Source organism: Herpailurus yagouaroundi, unplaced genomic scaffold (genome assembly GCF_014898765.1).
Source record: "Herpailurus yagouaroundi ecotype Mexico unplaced genomic scaffold, PumYag 100, whole genome shotgun sequence".
In the NCBI taxonomy this organism is placed as follows: Eukaryota; Metazoa; Chordata; class Mammalia; order Carnivora; family Felidae; genus Herpailurus; species Herpailurus yagouaroundi.
The window spans coordinates 79,875,408-79,892,975 of NW_024412391.1; the positions used below are offsets into that span (position 1 = coordinate 79,875,408).

At 39.2% G+C, this 17,568-nt stretch overlaps 1 protein-coding gene across 3 annotated transcripts in view; it reads right to left on the reverse strand.

Annotated features, from left to right (window-relative positions):
- Positions 1 to 16,643, reverse strand: part of DNAJC2 (DnaJ heat shock protein family (Hsp40) member C2) — a 37,538-nt gene extending 20,895 nt beyond the window's left edge. Inside the window, exons 1-3 of one of the 3 annotated variants that reach the window (XM_040472857.1) lie at positions 16,370 to 16,643; positions 13,964 to 14,154; positions 9,370 to 9,445 (exon numbers count right to left, since the gene is read on the reverse strand). In XM_040472857.1, coding sequence (XP_040328791.1) covers positions 9,370 to 9,445; positions 13,964 to 14,154; positions 16,370 to 16,433 — 331 coding nt within the window. In that variant the 5' untranslated portion in view covers positions 16,434 to 16,643. The remainder of the gene's footprint in view (positions 1 to 9,369; positions 9,446 to 13,963; positions 14,155 to 16,369) is intronic. The other 2 variants (XM_040472858.1, XM_040472859.1) reach the window with 2 other exon arrangements.
- Between the last annotated feature and the right edge of the window lie 925 nt (positions 16,644 to 17,568).

The window sequence follows — 17,568 nt, forward strand, 5'->3', positions numbered from 1 at the left end:
GAAATGTACAGCACAGGGGACAGAGTCAAAATATTGCATTCCGTTTGTATGGTAACAGAGTGTAAGTACACTTATGGCAAGCATTTTGTAATGTATATAAATGCTGAACCACTCAGGTGTATGCTGTACACCTGAAACTAATATAATGCTGTACATCAACTATACTTCAATAAAAAAATAAAAAAACATGAGCTACCCAGAGGCATTTGTAAAATCATAATATCAATTTTAAAATATTTTATGCTATGGTAAAATATAAACTTGTTACATGTGGAAATCATAGAAAAAGAAGGAATTATTTTAAGGACTGGTCAAAATGCCAACACCCAAAGACAATTACTGCTAACATTTTTGACATATTTTCATGCAGATCTTTTTTCCTTAAACATGTTTAAAAAAAACTAGGTATAATTGTAACATATATACCAATTTACAGTCTGATTTTTTCAAATTAACATTACACATTTGCATTTTCTGTTGTTACAAACTTCAAAAAAAACAATTTTTTTTTAACTTTTTAACGTTTATTTATTTTTTGAGAGACAGAGAGAGGGGCGCCTGGGTGGCTCAGTCAGTTAAGCGTCCGACTTCAGCTCAGGTCACGATCTCGCGGTCCGTGAGTTCGAGCCCCGCGTCGGGCTCTGGGCTGACAGCTCAGAGCCTGGAGCCTGTTTCTGATTCTGTGTCTCCCCCTGTCTCTGACCCTCCCCCGTTCATGCTCTGTCTCTCTCTGTCTCAAAAAATAAATAAACGTTAAAAAAAAAAATTAAAAAAAAAAAAAAAGAGAGACAGAGGGAGACAGAGCATGAGCAGGGGAGGGGCAGAGAGAGAAAGGGAGTCACAGAATCCGAAGCAGGCTCCAGGCTCCGAGCTGTCAGCACAGAACCCGATGCGGAGCTCAAACCCGTGAACTGTGAGATCATGACCTGAGCTGAAATTGGATACCTAACCGACTGAGCCACCCAGGCGCCCCAATTTTCGTTTTTTAAAGTGGGCTCCATGCCCAACATGGGGCTTGACCTCACGACCCTGAGATCAAGAGTCAGATGTTCTACCAACTTAGCCAGCCAGGTGCCCCTTCGAAAAATTTTTAATGATTGCTCAGTAAAGTATTTCAAATAGATTTATCATAATTTATTTCTCTATTGCTGGATATTTAAATTGCTTCCAATTTTTCACTATTATAGTAATGCCAATTTTAATCATTTTGTAGAGATGTATTTGTACATATTCAGGATTCTTTCTTCTGAGGATGTACTTACAGAGATGACATTAGTGAGTGAAAATGTAGGAACAAGTTCCTTTCTAAATGTTAGGCTACTTCATACTCTTATGTGAACATGTATTTCACCACAGCCTCACCAGCAATGGGTATTAATTATTTAAACCTACGATTATTACTGGGCTCAACAATATTTTTGGTTCTATCTTTCATCCTTCATCTATAGAGGAAGGAGAGGTTGTTCTGGTTTCTCTTCTTTGTTTGATTCACTTTACTAGGTTATGGCTAGCTGTTAACATCTGTTGAACACTTAATATATACTAGCACTATTCATCAGTTAATCTTTCTAATAACCCAATGAAGAAAGTGCTATTATTTTCTCCATTTTATGGAAGAGGAAATTGAGGCAAAGAGAGGTTAAGTAACCATGACTCTTTCAACCCATCCAAAAGTCCCCAGCAAATCAGGCTTCTGTCCAATGCTTGATGCAAATGCTTTCTCCAACTGCTGTTATTACACTTGTTTTTTTACTTTTTATTTTTTTAATGTTTCTTTATTTCTGAGAGACAGCAAGCGAGTGAGCATGAGCAGGGGCGGAGCAGAGAGAGGGAGACACAGAATCCAAAGCAGGCTCCAGGCTCCGAGCTGTCAGCACAGAGCCCGACGCGGGGCTCGAACTCACAAACCGTGAGATCAAGTACCTGAGCCGAAGTCGGATGCTTAACCAACTGAGCCACCCAGGTGCCCCTACGCTTAAGTTTTAAAAAGTCTTTTTGGGGGGGAAAGTTTCCTCTCTGTACATCCCCCATGAGCATCACAAGCTACCTATTACTTAGTGTTACATCAGATAAAGGTTTAAAAATATATAGGATTTGAAACAAAAGAGTGTTTTAAAACAAGTTTTCATTTCCCTTAAACTCATAACTTCTGTTTATAATGGAAGTGCTCAGTTATTAATAGAGAAGAATGCTTTAAGAGTGATCAATAAAATTCTTTAAAAATAAAATTGTCTGAAGTGTTTTCTACATTTTAAATTTTCATTTAATTTAATTTAATGAAAACCTGAGACCCCCCCCAATTCCCTCCTGTTCTATTCCTGTTCAGCAAAGCTCAATTTTCTTAATGTAATACCTCAGCTTTAAATTCAAAAGTGATTGCCTACTATATTTGCTTCTAAAATGCTTTTCTATAAATACTGTTGTCATTGTGTCTGTGATATACATTTTTTATATTCCATTTATATTTATTTTTTAATATAACTTGTTTCTGTGATATATATAATACATATAAATCACACCTATGTATACATGTGTATGTTTATGACATACACACACACACACACACGATTTATGTATATGTACAACTTCTACTTCTTGAGATGGGAGACTTTCACTGCCAACTAACCTAACGAGAACCTATGGGGGGGGGTGGAATCCTCAAAATAGATGTTTTACATAAATAAAAAGAACATGTGTACATGTTACATATATGTATACTTACATATAATTTATATATGTACAATATACAGATCAGTCATTTTCATTTATATTTACTGATCATTTCTTTTATAATTTTTTTCTGAGTACTTATAAACTTAGAAGGCACTTCATTCTCAACAATTTTAATGTATTTTCTAGTTTCATTAATATTTTCTACAGTTAGAACATTTTTAAATTCTTTTTTTAATTATAATTTTAACATATTCAAGTTAATATCTAAACCATTCATGTTTTTGAAGTCCTAATTACACTGAATAATCCTTCCCTTCTCCAGTGATGTATGATATCTCCTTTATCATGGTAAATTTTACCAGGGTTTGTTTCTGGTTACCTATTCTTGCCCTGGGATCATCTTTAAAATGACTATACCCTTCTATATATTTGATGGTAACGTCCAAAAGATTATATTATTTCTGCATCTTTCTCCTACATCTAGCCACCTGACGCAACCCCCTTTTGGTTTTCTAGGTAGATCCTGTATTACCTATAAATATTTCTTTTCTTCTTTCTAATAGCCCTCTTATTTAATCTTAACTCACTAAACCATACTCCTAATAGCATAAAAAAATAATAGGCAGGTTAGCTTCTCCCAGGGATTTTACTGGTAATATCACCAAAACCACATGGTTAAGTTTGTTAGCTGTGGGTGTGAAATATTTACCAAAATAGAAAATTAGCTGTATTTCTTTGCGAAGTTCTATTTATCAAAAAGGAATGGTTATTGTGTTTTATACATTTTCCCTAGAGGAAATCACATATTATCTAAACCATAAATAGATTTAACTATATTAATGTATTTCCTAAGTTGGATTCCTAAGGGAAATCCTACCTCTACATGGGTATTATTCTTTTAATGCGCTGTTGAGTTCAATTAGCTATTATTTTAACTGGCATTTTTTGGTTTTATATTACATTCATGGATGAGATCTGTCTGTAGTTTTATTAAGTCTCTCCTTGTCAGGTATTAACATTTTATTTATTATTTTTAAGGCAATTTTTTAGAGCAGTTTTAGCTTTACAGTACAAGTGAGAGAATGGCACAGAGACTTCTTACATGCCCTGTCTCTCTACATGCATAGTCTCCCCCTCCTCTGTTACCACCATCAGGCATCAGAGGTGACGAACTGTTACAACTGATGAACCTACAATGATACATCATAATCACCCAAAGTTCGTAGTTTACATTGCTGTTCACTCCTGGTGGTGTACATTCTATGGGTTTGGACAAATGTATCAGAACATGTATCCATCACTGCAATATTTTATAGAATTTCCACTGCCCTAAAAATCCTGTGCTTGCCCTATTCATCCATCCCTACTCTCCCAACCCCAGGCAACCACGATTTTTTTTACTGTCTACATAATTATCTTTTTATGCCAGGTTTTCATACCAAGATTATGTTAACTTCACAAACTAACTGTTCCAAAAGTTTTTTTTTTTTTTAACATTTATTTATTTTTGAGACAGAGAGAGACAGAGCATGAATGGGGGAGGGTCAGAGAGAGAGGGAGACACAGAATCAGAAGCAGGCTCCAGGTTCTGAGCTGTCAGCACAGAGCCCGACGTGGGGCTCGAACTCACGGACCGTGAGATCACAACCTGAGCTGAAGTTGGACGCTTAACCGACTGAGCCACCCAGGCACCCCCCAAAACAGTTTTTAATTCATCATGACAGTTTTTAATTCCTTAAACATTTGGAATAATTCATCTGAAAAATTACCTGGGTCTAAAAACGTGTTTTTATTTTTTCAGTAATCTCTACAACATAATATGGGGCCTCAAACTCACGGCCCTGAGATCGAGTTGTATGCTCTTCTAACTGAGCCAACCAGATACTCCTAAAAACATTTTTTAGGAGTCTCCCTTCCTTCCTCTCTCTTTCTTTCTTTCTTTCTTTTTTTTTTTTTTTTTTTTTTTTTTTTTTTAGAGAGAGAAAGAGCAAGCAGGGGATAAGAAGCAGGGGATAAGGGCAGAAGGAGAGAGAGAATCTTAAGCAGGCTCCACACTCAGCATGGAGCCTGATGCAGGGTTTGATCCCACGACCCTGCGATCATCACCTAAGCTGAAATCAAGAAAGAGTTGGAGGCTCAACTGACTGAGCCACCCTAGTGTCCAGGAGGTATTTCTTTCATACTTTTTAAAATTTTTTTCCTCAATTTCAGAAAAGTTCATTTTATCAAAATTTTTGAATCTATTTAATAGTGGTCTCAATTAAAAATATCTTCTGTAATGGTTTTATTTTTCTTTTTTCTTCTTATAAATCCATTTTTTCCTCCATGTTCCTTAGTGCTAGTCTTTTAAACCCTTGAATTGAATGCCTATTTTATTTTTCCCTCTTTAGGCCCCAAAGAGTATATCTGATTTCCCAAGTGACTGACCTTTTTTGTTTTGTTAAATCACAGCTTTTATGGAATTAAAATAAAATTTACATAGAACAAAATGCTCAGATTTTAAGTATTCAATGAGTTTTGACAATTGTATCTACCCTGTAACTACCACCAAAGAAAATACAGACCATTTCTATCACCCAGAATTCCCTTTACCCTTTTCCAGCCAACTCTCATGCCCTGCTACCTAATTTCCTTCACCATAGACTACTTTTGCATGTTCTTGAACTTCATGTAAGTGGAATCACAGAGTAGATCTTTGTATCTAACTTCTGCTCAACCAATGTTTTGAGATTCATCACCATTCTTGCAAGTCTTAGTAATCTGTTCTTTTTTTAACTACGGAGTACTAATTTACTGTATGAATATACAGCAGTTTGCTTATCCATGATCCTGCTTGGTGAACATTTGAGTGGTTTCCAGTTTTTGGATATTGTGAGTAAGGTTGCTATAAACACTTTAATACAAATCTTTCTTTGGGCATAATAAACTTAGTGATTTCTACATATACAGCAGGGCTTCAAAAACTGACAAACACATTTTTGTTTTTTTGAACTCCAAGATTTTTTTTATAGTCAAGTATATTATCAATTTCTCCACTAATACTCCAGAAGAGGCATTTTGTCTTCTAGCCGGTTTAAGCAGAAAAGGAATTTATTAAAAGTTATTAGACAGCTCACAAAATCTGTTAAGAGTCAGACTCAGGCTTGGAAGTTATGTAGCTAGGAATTATGATCAAATCATAGTGGACAGTTCAGAGGTGTGATGATCCACAACTGTGGGGCACTAGGGAAACAGCACAGGCTACTTCCACAGCTAGGGTGTAGGGTGAAAGCCCCAAGTTTTGCAGTGCTCTTCCACGTTTGCTGGCAAAATTGATTCTGTGCAGCACAGCCTAACTCATACTTGAATTTCAAAGGAAATGTGCTGAGCAGTGAAACCTAAGTCACATGCCTGCAAACACTCTCAACCCCAAGATGTATCTTTTTATAAAAAGGGTAAGTTTCCTTCTTTATTTGCAGTTACGGTTTCTGTTACATTTATTCTGACTTTAGAAATCAGGCATCTCTTTATTCTTCCCCTCTGAATCTTGGGAACATTCCTCAAGGTTGTCCTTTGCTTTACTGTTTGTCTAATTGTATGTCAGTCTTTCTAATTCTGAATTCTGCTTTCATGTTTTCAGTTTCCAGGCAATTCTGCTTATCTTCCCCTAGTCTCTTTCTTCAATGCCTACCCCCCCCCCCCCACACACACAAAAGCAGTGTCTTCATATCTTACTGACAACATGTAGTAGATACTTGTTTCCTTTTGAATCTTATGATACAGTCTAAGAGAGGTGATATCTCAATTTTCTGTTGGACAGTCTCCTCTTATGTTACACTAGTTTTTTTCTTCATGGAGCTTTCTGCCTAATCCATATGCAGTAGGGAGTCCCAAGATTGTCCTATACTGGTCTTGTGGAGGGAGCAAAAGATGTTACTCAATTTTAAAACTAGGAAGCCAGGGGCGCCTGGGTGGCGCAGTCGGTTAAGCGTCCGACTTCAGCCAGGTCACGATCTTGCGGTCCGTGAGTTCGAGCCCCGCGTCAGGCTCTGGGCTGATGGCTCGGAGACTGGAGCCTGTTTCTGATTCTGTGTCTCCCTCTCTCTCTGCCCCTCCCCCGTTCATGCTCTGTCTCTCTCTGTTCCAAAAATAAAATATAAAAAAAAAAAAAATAAATAAATAAAACTAGGAAGCCAAATAACATGGTCTAAAATACAAACAAGGGTAATTTGGAAGCAGCAGTTGTTTACTGAAATTTCAAAGATACACCCCCCCTTCTCCCACTGAAGAAGACAGTTTCTAGGATGTTTTGAGGGTACACTGCAAAAAGGTTTTTCATTATACACTCATACTGCTATCATTATAAATGTCTCCGAATAGGATTTTTAATCTTTAAGAAGCATAATATAGAACAGCTTCAGTTTAAAATGTCAGAAATATTTTGAACCAGAAGTATTAGAGTTGGAAAATTCAAATCACCAAAGACCATTTCCATGCAAAGAATATCAAACCTACAGGCCAGTATGGCAATTTTACTTCAAAACAAAATTATGCAAGCAATTGAAACACCACTTTTAGTATTCAAATACTTCCTCTTAACCCATCGTTCAACTTTTGAAGTGATTTATTCTTTTCAGATAATGCACAGAAGGAAAAAAAGACTCACTTTATTGACCCTTAACTGACTTAATTTTCATTTTAGCAATTCAAAATACATTAAACAAAAATAAAACTTTTATGTGTATGTAATAGGATGTAAGAACTCTAAGGATCTCAAATGCATTAAAACTTATATTTTTACGAGGTTTGTCTGTCCTAATAATTATATATTTGTAACCACTAACTCTGCATTTTTACCTTTGGACTAGATTTCAGAAAGCAGTAAAGCAGTCGCTGTCTATTTTATAATGACAGAGGTAAGAGAATGAGTTTCCTTTTGAATAAATACTGAGAATATTCAACACAGTGGCAGAGAGTGAATTATAATTATATTTAATGTTAACAATCTGTTCACCGGGGCTGCAAAATTTCAGGCTACAGAGTATTCAAAAATTCATTTCTATTATGCCAATAAAAAGAATGGGCTTAGAAACAAAGGAATGTTTCTTTTACAGTTTATTGTACATTAAAAAACTTTTTTTTAATGTTTATTTATTTTTGGGATAGAGTGTGAGCAGGGGAGGGACAGAGAGAGAGGGAAACACAGAATCCAAAGCAAGCTACAGGCTCTGAGCTTTCAGCACAGAGCCCGACGTGGGGCTCGAAATCATGAACCATGAGATCATGACATGAGCCAAAGTCGGACGCTTAATCAACTGAGCCACCCACACAGCCCATAGTTAGTTGTACATTTTTTATCTTTACAGAAAAAAAACAAATCCTTCACCTTACAATATCAATTATTTTCACAGTTCTAAATCACTTCTAATTCTTTCACATATTTATATGTATCAAGACTCATTTGGTATTTGTATGCTCTTCTTTCATATAGCAAGACTTTGCAAATATTTTTCCATGGCAAATGAACTTCCCTGGCATTTATGTATACTGCAATGACTATTCATATGCATTAACATATGCTTAGTCTAAAACCATGCCAGTTCTTTAAGAAACCGAATAACAGATCTGAAATAATCTCATAAATTCCTTCACCTTGTTAAAAATGTTTCTTGTGATTTTCCTAACCATAACAATTAATGGGGAAAATTTTAAGTTTATCAACTATACCTAGTCTCAACTAGTATTTTTCAAATTGAGATGGGTCTCATTCAGCGACCTTCCTCCAAGTGTAATACTTTCTCCTCTTGACTGGCCTTGACTCCCTAACTCCTTTCCCATATGGCCGCATCTTACCTCCTCTGACCTTAATATCCATTCTCTAGAGTGGAGGGCAGAACATTCTCCTAAGATAGAACACAGAAAACTAATCATCTTCACCTCTTTCATCAAACTTTACTAACCAAGAGAACCGAATGGTGTGTAGGGCACTATGGGATGGTGTTTTTAAATTTTTTTTTTAACATTATTATTGAGAGACAGAGAGACAGAGCGTGAGCAGGGGAGGAGCAGGGAGAGGGGGAGACACAGAATCTGAATCAGGCTCCAGGCTCTCTCTGAGTGGTCAGCACAGAGCACAACACGGGGCTCGAACCCACAAACCATGAGATCATGACCTGCGCCGAAGTCGGTCGCCTAACCAACTGAGCCACCCAGGAGCCCCGGGATGGTGTTTTATAAGGCACATGAAGACTAGGCTCCTACAATTCCCTGAAATTTTTCATCTTGTCAATGAAAAAAACCAGTGAAACATCAGATAATTCTTTTTTGGACAGAAAAGACAGGTGGGATCAACAAAAATGTAACCCAAAACCACAAAATAATATCAGAAAACCTAACTAACAAGGCAGCTTCCACTAAATACAGCTGGCTGTATTACTGAAAGGAAGTGAAATATTAATTTTTAAAAGGTTGCTTTTAGAAGAATGTTCTTTATCTTGGTCACAAACACACCCACCCACCCTCTGTCCATGCATGAGACTGATTGCTTTCTGGTTCTGAAGGTAAAGGAGACTATGGGTTATACATTGTTATGACCATATGACAAATGCTGTTGAATCTAGATTTATGGCTACAGAATATGATCATGCAGATCTTTTCAAAAGGATTAACATTTCCTATACCAGATACTGGATTATTTCAAAAGAACTAGGTACTTACGAGCTGCTTTGATCTGTCTCTGTGTAGCTTTGTATCTTACATGGCCAAGTCCAAGTACTGCATAATGATCTTGGTTCTGATAAAGACACAAAAGGAAGTCAGGTGTGAAATGGAGCTGATATCCCTTGTGCTGGCACCCATTTTAGTGCTTCCCAAAGTGAGAATCCCATAATAGGAGACATTCTATATATAATGGATTCTGTGGTATGTAAGTCTGGGAAATGTGGATTGTGATACAGCCTTCTTGATGATTTGTATGCATATAAATCAAAGGCTCTGAGAAGTCTTGCAATTAAAAAAAAACCAACCAAACAGAAACCTGCAAAACCCAGCATTTTCTTAACTTACATGACCACTGAGCCCATTTTCCTCCTAACACCTAGTAATATCCTATGGCCATCCGTAAATCAAGAGATTTCAAAACTGAGGGAAGCACTATCACAGCCCCACAGGGTTGGGCCAGGGCAATGAAAGGATAGGACCAGAAGCTGTGCAGAGCAAAGGTAGGCTGGATGGAAATTTTGAGAAACTGAGAGATGAGGCTTCTCTGGAGAGGAAGTACCTGCTGTCGTTAACATCCTTGCAAACTGACAAGTTGAAGCAGCAACTGGAGTGAAGGTTCCCTACAGAACTCAAAAGGTGAGTCTAGTACTGGAGAACTGAGAGGGGGGGAAAAGGGAGTTGGGGGCATGAAACACAGGAGAAAAAAGTTAAATAGAGCTGACTGGTTTCCCTTCAAATTCAGGATTACAAAGTTCATGTGGATGGGCTTTTTCATTACGCCTGGCCATCATTCCAAATGGTTTACCTTTCCACTCCCTAAGGTTACTATTTCTCTAGTCTCTCCTCCACCCTCACAGATCCTTCTCCACCCTCTTATCAGCAGCCCTGCCTCCCAGTTAACTATAAGATGTAAATTATCCTACTCAAATTCCTACTCAATCTTTGTACTACCCTACCTGCAACCATACATCTTTCCCCTTTTCCTCCATTCACAACTGAAGAAGTCTGTCCTCCTGAGACAAACTACTCCACCCCTCCTCTTGGTTCTAAGCACTGTCTTCTCTACGTCTCCTCATATATACTAGTATCTTTCAGGGATCTCCCAAGCTTCAAGTGGATTATCTTCATCTGTAGAAAAAGATGCTGTTAGTTCTCATCCTTAAAAACACATCCATGACCCCCTTTCCAGTTACCACTCTCTCCATCTCTCTGCTGTCCGTCAACATTAAACTTCTTGAAAAAGGTGTCCACACATTTTACCTCCTTTCGCATTCATTTTCAAACCACTCCAGTTTGGTTCTGTTCCACCCACTCCCACCCCCGGCACAATGAGGCTGCTCTCTTCAGTATCAATTTCCAGGTACCAAATCCAAGACCACTCATCTGCCCTCACTTGACTTCAGCTCCCAGTGGCAGCACAGCTGACTCATTCCTTAAAATATTATCTTTCTTTAGTGTTTCCATGCATTCACTCTGTTTTCTTCCCACCTTCCAGTAGCTTTTTTCAGCCACTTTTACTGGCTTCTCTATGACCTGCAAAGCTCAGTTCTGGGGTTTCTTTTGTCTCTCTCTACATTTCAGTTCAAAGTGATTCGATTCAGTGCCAGGGCTAGAATACACTTATGACTCCCCAGTTCACTGGAGCACAGACGTCTCTTCTGAGCTCCAGGTGCACTGAGCACCTCCATTTCTCACTATTCCTGGCTTGTCTCTCTCTACCTCGATCACTCACTTCCAAATACATGACTGGTGCTGCAGTTCACTGCAGATACCGAGCTCTTCCTCCCCCCAGCCTGGCACATTCCCCCTTCTTCATGTGGCTGCCGTCTTCTCATACTTCAGCCTCAGCTTAAATGTTATCACCTTATTTAAAACAGACAACCTTCTCTGCCCATCTCTGCTCCTTCTTGTTCCCTCTGAAGTATTTAAAAATTGTCATTGCTTTAAACTCTCCACTGACTTTCCAGTGACTATTGCTCCTTACCTCCTCACACCCCCTATCCACTCTGTACCACCTATTTGCCTCCTTCAGTTCCTGGCACTTTGAACTTCTTTCTGCCCCCACACAAGATCTCTGCCTGGGGGGCGCCTGGGTGGTGCAGTCGGTTAAGCGTCCGACTTCAGCCAGGTCACGATCTCGCGGTCCGTGAGTTCGAGCCCCGCGTCAGGCTCTGGGCTGATGGCTCAGAGCCTGGAGCCTGTTTCCGATTCTGTGTCTCCCTCTCTCTCTGCCCCTCCCCCATTCATGCTCTTCTCTCTCTGTCCCAAAAATAAATAAATGTTGAAAAAAAAAATTAAAAAAAAAAAAAGATCTCTGCCTGGAATGGCATTCTTGCGGATCTTTATGTGTCATTCAGGTTTTATCTTAAATGTCAACTGCACAGGCCTTCCCCACCTACTCACTCTAAAGCAGTCATATGGACACTCTATCACATCATCCTGTTCTTCTTCTTTGCCCAGCATTTGGTGGCCACATCTTTGGTTGTTTACTTATTGCCTGTCTCATTAGAATACAAGCTATGTGGGAGCAGTGATACTGTCTTGTTCAGTTGACTTCTCAGCACCCAGAACAGGGTCTGACCCATAGAAGATGCTTGATCCTGTTTGTTGAAAAGAAACAACCAAATGAACCCTGCTACCTGTTGTCATATCATCTATTCTTTTCTATACCAAAGACTTTCTTCATTCTTTCTTTTCTCTCTTGTAGACCTCAACAATCCCCAGTTCTATCTTCTCCTGACCCTGCTTTTCCCTCAAGTTACTATTTTCTCTTATTTTCTTTACAACTCAGCCATGAAAAAGAGTATTTTGCACTGTGGTCTCCTACAACCCAACTATAATCGCTCGCCATCCCAACCTTTTTATTGGAATGGCTTTCAGTGTGGTCTCCTAAGCTTCATTTGCCAAACCCAGTAGGTTTTTATCATTATTCATGTTATGGGATGACCTCCAAAGCAGTGACACTGGTGACTGTGTTTTTCTTCTTGAGACTTCTTCCTCTCTTAGTTTCTGGAAGTCTAGTGCCTGATGTTTAATAAACCTTTGTGGAACTAACAAATGTCTTTTTGTTTTCTTTCTACTTCTTTCACCCTTCTTAGTATCCTTTGCTGCTTCTCCTCCTCTGCCCACACCTTAAATATTCATGCTCCACAATGTTCAGTCCTTTTTTTTTTTAAATCAATAATGACAATATGTGAATCAGCTAACATTCTCAGCACTTACTTTTCTAAGTGCTTTACACATACTCTTTATCTTATTTAATCCTACAAGCGAGGAGAGAGAAATTATCCACTATTATTTATCCTATGTCAAGCGATAAGTTAAGTGTTTTACACGCATCATTGCGTTAATCCTCACTAAACTCCTCTGAGGTGTTAGCAATCTCACCGTAGGAAACAGACTTCTCAAGTAACTTTGCCAAGGTCCCACCACACTAAATGGGCAGAGCCAGATTTGAATTCTGGCACTCTAATTCCATAGTATATATACATATTTAAATATTATACTAGTTCTCTACTTAATAGGGCTTTATGATACCTATTTGTCTATATTCTTCTCTTTGACTGATGTCATTCAATTCCCCACAGCTTCAACTACCACCTAAGACTTGCCAACAACTTGCAAAAGTTGTTGACTCTATTCTCTTTCAGAGTCACAGACCAATTTCTAACCATCTACTAAAAGACGTCACCAGTATATTAGTAGAACCTCAATTACGACATAGCCAAACTTGAACACAAACACCACATTCCCTCACAAACTTCCTTTTTCCTGCATCCCAGTGTTAGTGACTGATATCAGACACTGGCAGGTCATTCAACCTGGAATGCTCAGAGGTCTTCTGAGTACATCTCCGTCTCTTATACGGCACAGCCAAGGTCACCAAGCTCTACCAAGTCTACCTCCAAAAAAAAAAAGCCAGTGGCCCCTCTTCCTCAAAGCTCAGCCACAAATTTAGCTCAAGTATGCATCTGCAGGCTTGGATTATTGCACTTGCCCTACAATAGCAAACCATTCACTTCCCCTCCAGCCCTGTTCTCCCTCTTCAAATAATTTTCTGTACTGCCAAGAGAATTACTTTGCTAAAATTAGCTCAGAAACTTTTGATGATTTCCTACTGCCCTGAAAATAAAATCTGAGCTCCTTCCTTAGCATGGCATAAAAAGGACGCTACAAAAGAATCTGGTCTAGACTGTTTCAGGACTAAATTCTCACCACCAAACCTTCAAGCATCCTACTCTACTCTTCACTAATCCCTGAAGAGGCAGTATACTTCTTTACTCCTTTGTGTCTTTGCAGATCTATTCCTTCTGCCCAGATCACCTTTTGTTCCCTTCTCTGCTTCACAAACTGCTACTCATTCTTTTAAGGCCAGTTCAAACATTATGTTTTCTGTGAAAACTTTCTGGATTTTTCCAGCAGAGACAGTATCCTATGGCCATCTCGCTCAGAGCTTAACAACAGACAGGTGCTCAATTATGGTTCTCTTAGCTGAAGTATCTTAAAATGGTTTACTGACAGAAAACTTGTGGGAAAACTGCCTATGCCTAACAAAGCATCTGACTGAACAAAAGATTCAGATATTAAGTACCTTCCAGTCTTTGGGATCAAGTGTTTTCAACATGGGAAACTCTTCTAACTGCAATTCTTCATCTTCCGATTCCTCTGATAACTCTTTCTTATCCTCCAGTTCCTGAAAAGAGGCAGAAGCATTCCTGTTTCTCCTCTTAACAAAAGCTTCAAACCATCTTCCCACAGGTTCAACTTGACAGAGTGTTGAGGCTGTGATTGAAAGCGTTAAGAGAGGCTTCAATGTATTGCATGGAATAAATCTATTTCAAGGCAATAAATAAGATCAAAACAGCGATAGCATCAGAATGTAATTTTAAAACCATCAACTAAGGAAATAATTGCAGTACAGGGATACTTGGGAGATAGTGCAGGTTTGGTTCCAGACCACCACAATAAAGCAAAAATACTGCAAAAAAGTGAATCAAATATGTTTTTTGGTTCCTCAGTGCATATAAAAGTTCTGTTTACGCTATGCTAACGTCTAAGAAACAATGGACACACCTTAATTGAAAAATACTTTATTGCCCAAAAATGGTAACCATCATCCAGGCTGTCAGCTAGTCATAATCACTGATCACAGATCACCATGACAAACAACAATGAAAAAGTCTGAAATACTGTATTACCAAAATGTGACAGAGACCCAAAGTAAGCAAATACTGCTGGAGAAATTGTGCTGATGGATTTGCTCAACACAGGGTTACCATAAACCTTCAATTTGTAAAAAATGCAGTATCACTGAAGCACAATAAAGTAAAATGCCATAAAACAAGGTAAGCCTGCAATCCAGTTAACATGAGGGTTAGCAATAATCATTTCCTAGTATTCAGAGTATTCAAACCACCTCTTTGAGTTATCTGACAAAGCATTCAGCAACGTCAACAATAAATCAATACTTTTCTGAAGGTATGAGAGGAAGGTGAGGAACAGGGATAACTGCTGCCAACTGCTTTACTGTTAGACCAATAACTGTAATAAAACAATAAATGATAAACTGTCTCCAAAATACTAACCTCATCAAAAAACTGTTCTAAAAACAACTCAAAATATTTTAACTAAAACCTTGAATTCAGCTTTTAAAAATTTTAAGAACTCACTAGCAATGATTCTGGAAGACAATTCTCCAAGCAGCTAAAGAGGTTTAACTAACACAGCTATGCTATAGGGTAAAAGCTCTGGATCTGATATCAAAAGCTCTGGATTTAGTCTAAGTCTGACAATTAGCAACTACGTGCAATGGGTCAGAGATGTCTTCAACCGTAATATGGGAACAATATTTATCTTCTATGGCTCCTTGGAAGACTGAATGAAAAACCGTATTTGAAACCACTCTGAAAATCACAACCTCTTGAATCAAAGTAAGGTTTTACGAAGATAAATCACTGCACATTTGTACATTAACGACTCAAAAAAGGTCATCTGAGTCAGGGGGAAAAAACCATGAACACTTTAACTTCATAGTCCACGCAAAAGCAAAAGACTTTGCCCTGTAGCAATAAGTAACTCAAATGTTGTTTCCCATTGTACCTAATGGCCACAATTTTCTAAAAATAACTTATTTTTCATGCTTTAGTTGGTTTGGGAAATTAAGATTTCCTGTACCATACACAGGAGAGAATTCAAACACTATGTTCAAGAAGTACTAGCTGTGTGGTATGGGTGTGGCTTTTAAGAACATCACCTTTCAAGCCTTTCCTTTTAGTTTAAGATCACAGAGACTTCCGCAAGCAGAACACAACACGTGCCATGAGATAGGATCAAAATCCAACAACTGTCTCTATAAGCGGCTATGGTAATTAACGTGGATGGCTGAAACTAGAGACTAAGTTTATCATACCCACGACTGTCCTGGGCTATAAATTTAAGAAACTACAGAAGCAGTCAACTCTCAATGACTCTTTCAAAGTCTGCCTACACAAATCTTAGCAGCATCACCGGCAAAGGTCTTTTCATACTGAGGTTTTGAGTATGAGGAGCAGTCTCTAAGCTTTGACATTTAAAAATCAAAGAAGGTACTAACACAGAGAGGGAGAAAGATGTTTAACAGAGCACCAGCAGCAAGGCTTTGTACGACGCGAGGCACGTGGGAGCTCGCTGCGGGCAATCTCTTGACCTAGGCAAGGAGATGCTTACAAGAACCTTTTTAGGCTACTAGACGGTTCGGCCCCGAACTGCTCCGCCCGATCCATGAGTCAGCAGCGGCGAAAGGAGGAAGAACTGTCGGGGCAGAAAGAAGACGCCCCCTCCCTTCTTCCAGTCTGGAGAAGGATTTCTTTTGCCTGGAGCAAAAAGTCACTCGTCACGGCCCACGCGTCCGGGTGCCAGGCACCAGGGACAAGAAGGGAGAGATTTCGGGGTCGCGCAGGTGGAGGGCGGAGGCAGGGGCGGCTAAGAGGGGACCAGCCGGGGTTGAGTGGGCACGTACCAGAGGTCAGAGCGTGGGTGATGGCGGTGCCCTGGCCGTCCGCAGCGCTCGGCAGGAGCAGCATGATGGCGCCGGGGCCGGCCCCGCAGGCGCAGCGGTTAGCGTCCTGGGCCGGGGGCGCTTAGGGTCCCCTCCGGCTCTACCTCTGGGTCCGAGCCTCGCGCCTTGGCTCTACGACGCCCAGGAACCGGCGCATGGAGACGACCAACAACTACTTCCGGGATGGATCTTTCGCGGTGCGGAGGCCAATTCCACCCGCACACACCGCGCCAACGTGTGCGGCAGCCTAGTTACTCTAATGACTCGGATCCGGCTGGGGACCAAGACTCACAAAAGAAAGGTTCCTAGACTCCTCAGTTCCGCGGCGAAAAGGATTACTTTATTCCCCTAGGTGCGATACGTGGAGCATAATTTTCTGAAGCAGTTCCTACTATGCTATTTTTATTTTTAAATCACTATTTGCCCGAGACTAACCACTAACTTCTCAAGTAGCTCTACTTATATAAATAAAAAATGAAAAGATATCTATGCATTAATATTGGGAACAATTATTGTAGTCTATATACATCTATAGAGAATTTTGTACATATACCTATATTTGCACTTATATAAATAATAATGGCAGCCTGTATTTGTTGCGATATTACTCAGTAATTTACCTGCGTTGTCTCGTTTAATCCTTGTAACGTTTGGCAAAGAACACCTCCTCAGTGTTAGCTTCTACTGGAAGACCGGCAATCTTTTTACCCTGTTCTAAAAGCATGAAGTTTTTTTTGTTGTTGTTGTTGTTTTTCTAAGATATTACCAATTACAGAACTCTGGAACTTAATTGTTTAATGTATAATAAAATCCACTGTACGCTTATTATGATTCCTTCTTACGGTCAAAAGCAAGAACTAGCAAAAGAAAACCAGTCGATGAAGATTCACACACATCCCCTCCACACTAAGCTTCCCCCCCCCCCCATCCCCAGTATCTGGAATAGGTTGCACAAAATAAAAGACTTGATGTGCTACCCTTTGGGAAAGAGCACCGGAAGTTAGAGAATTATTCTCTATGAATTACATTTTCAGTTAAATCCATTGATTTGTCCCGTTATCTACCCCATGACAAAATTGTCACTTCACAACTGACATTTCAAAACCTAAGATAAGCAACTCCCCCTAAAGCTATCCCTGACCCCTTGCTTAAAAAAAAAA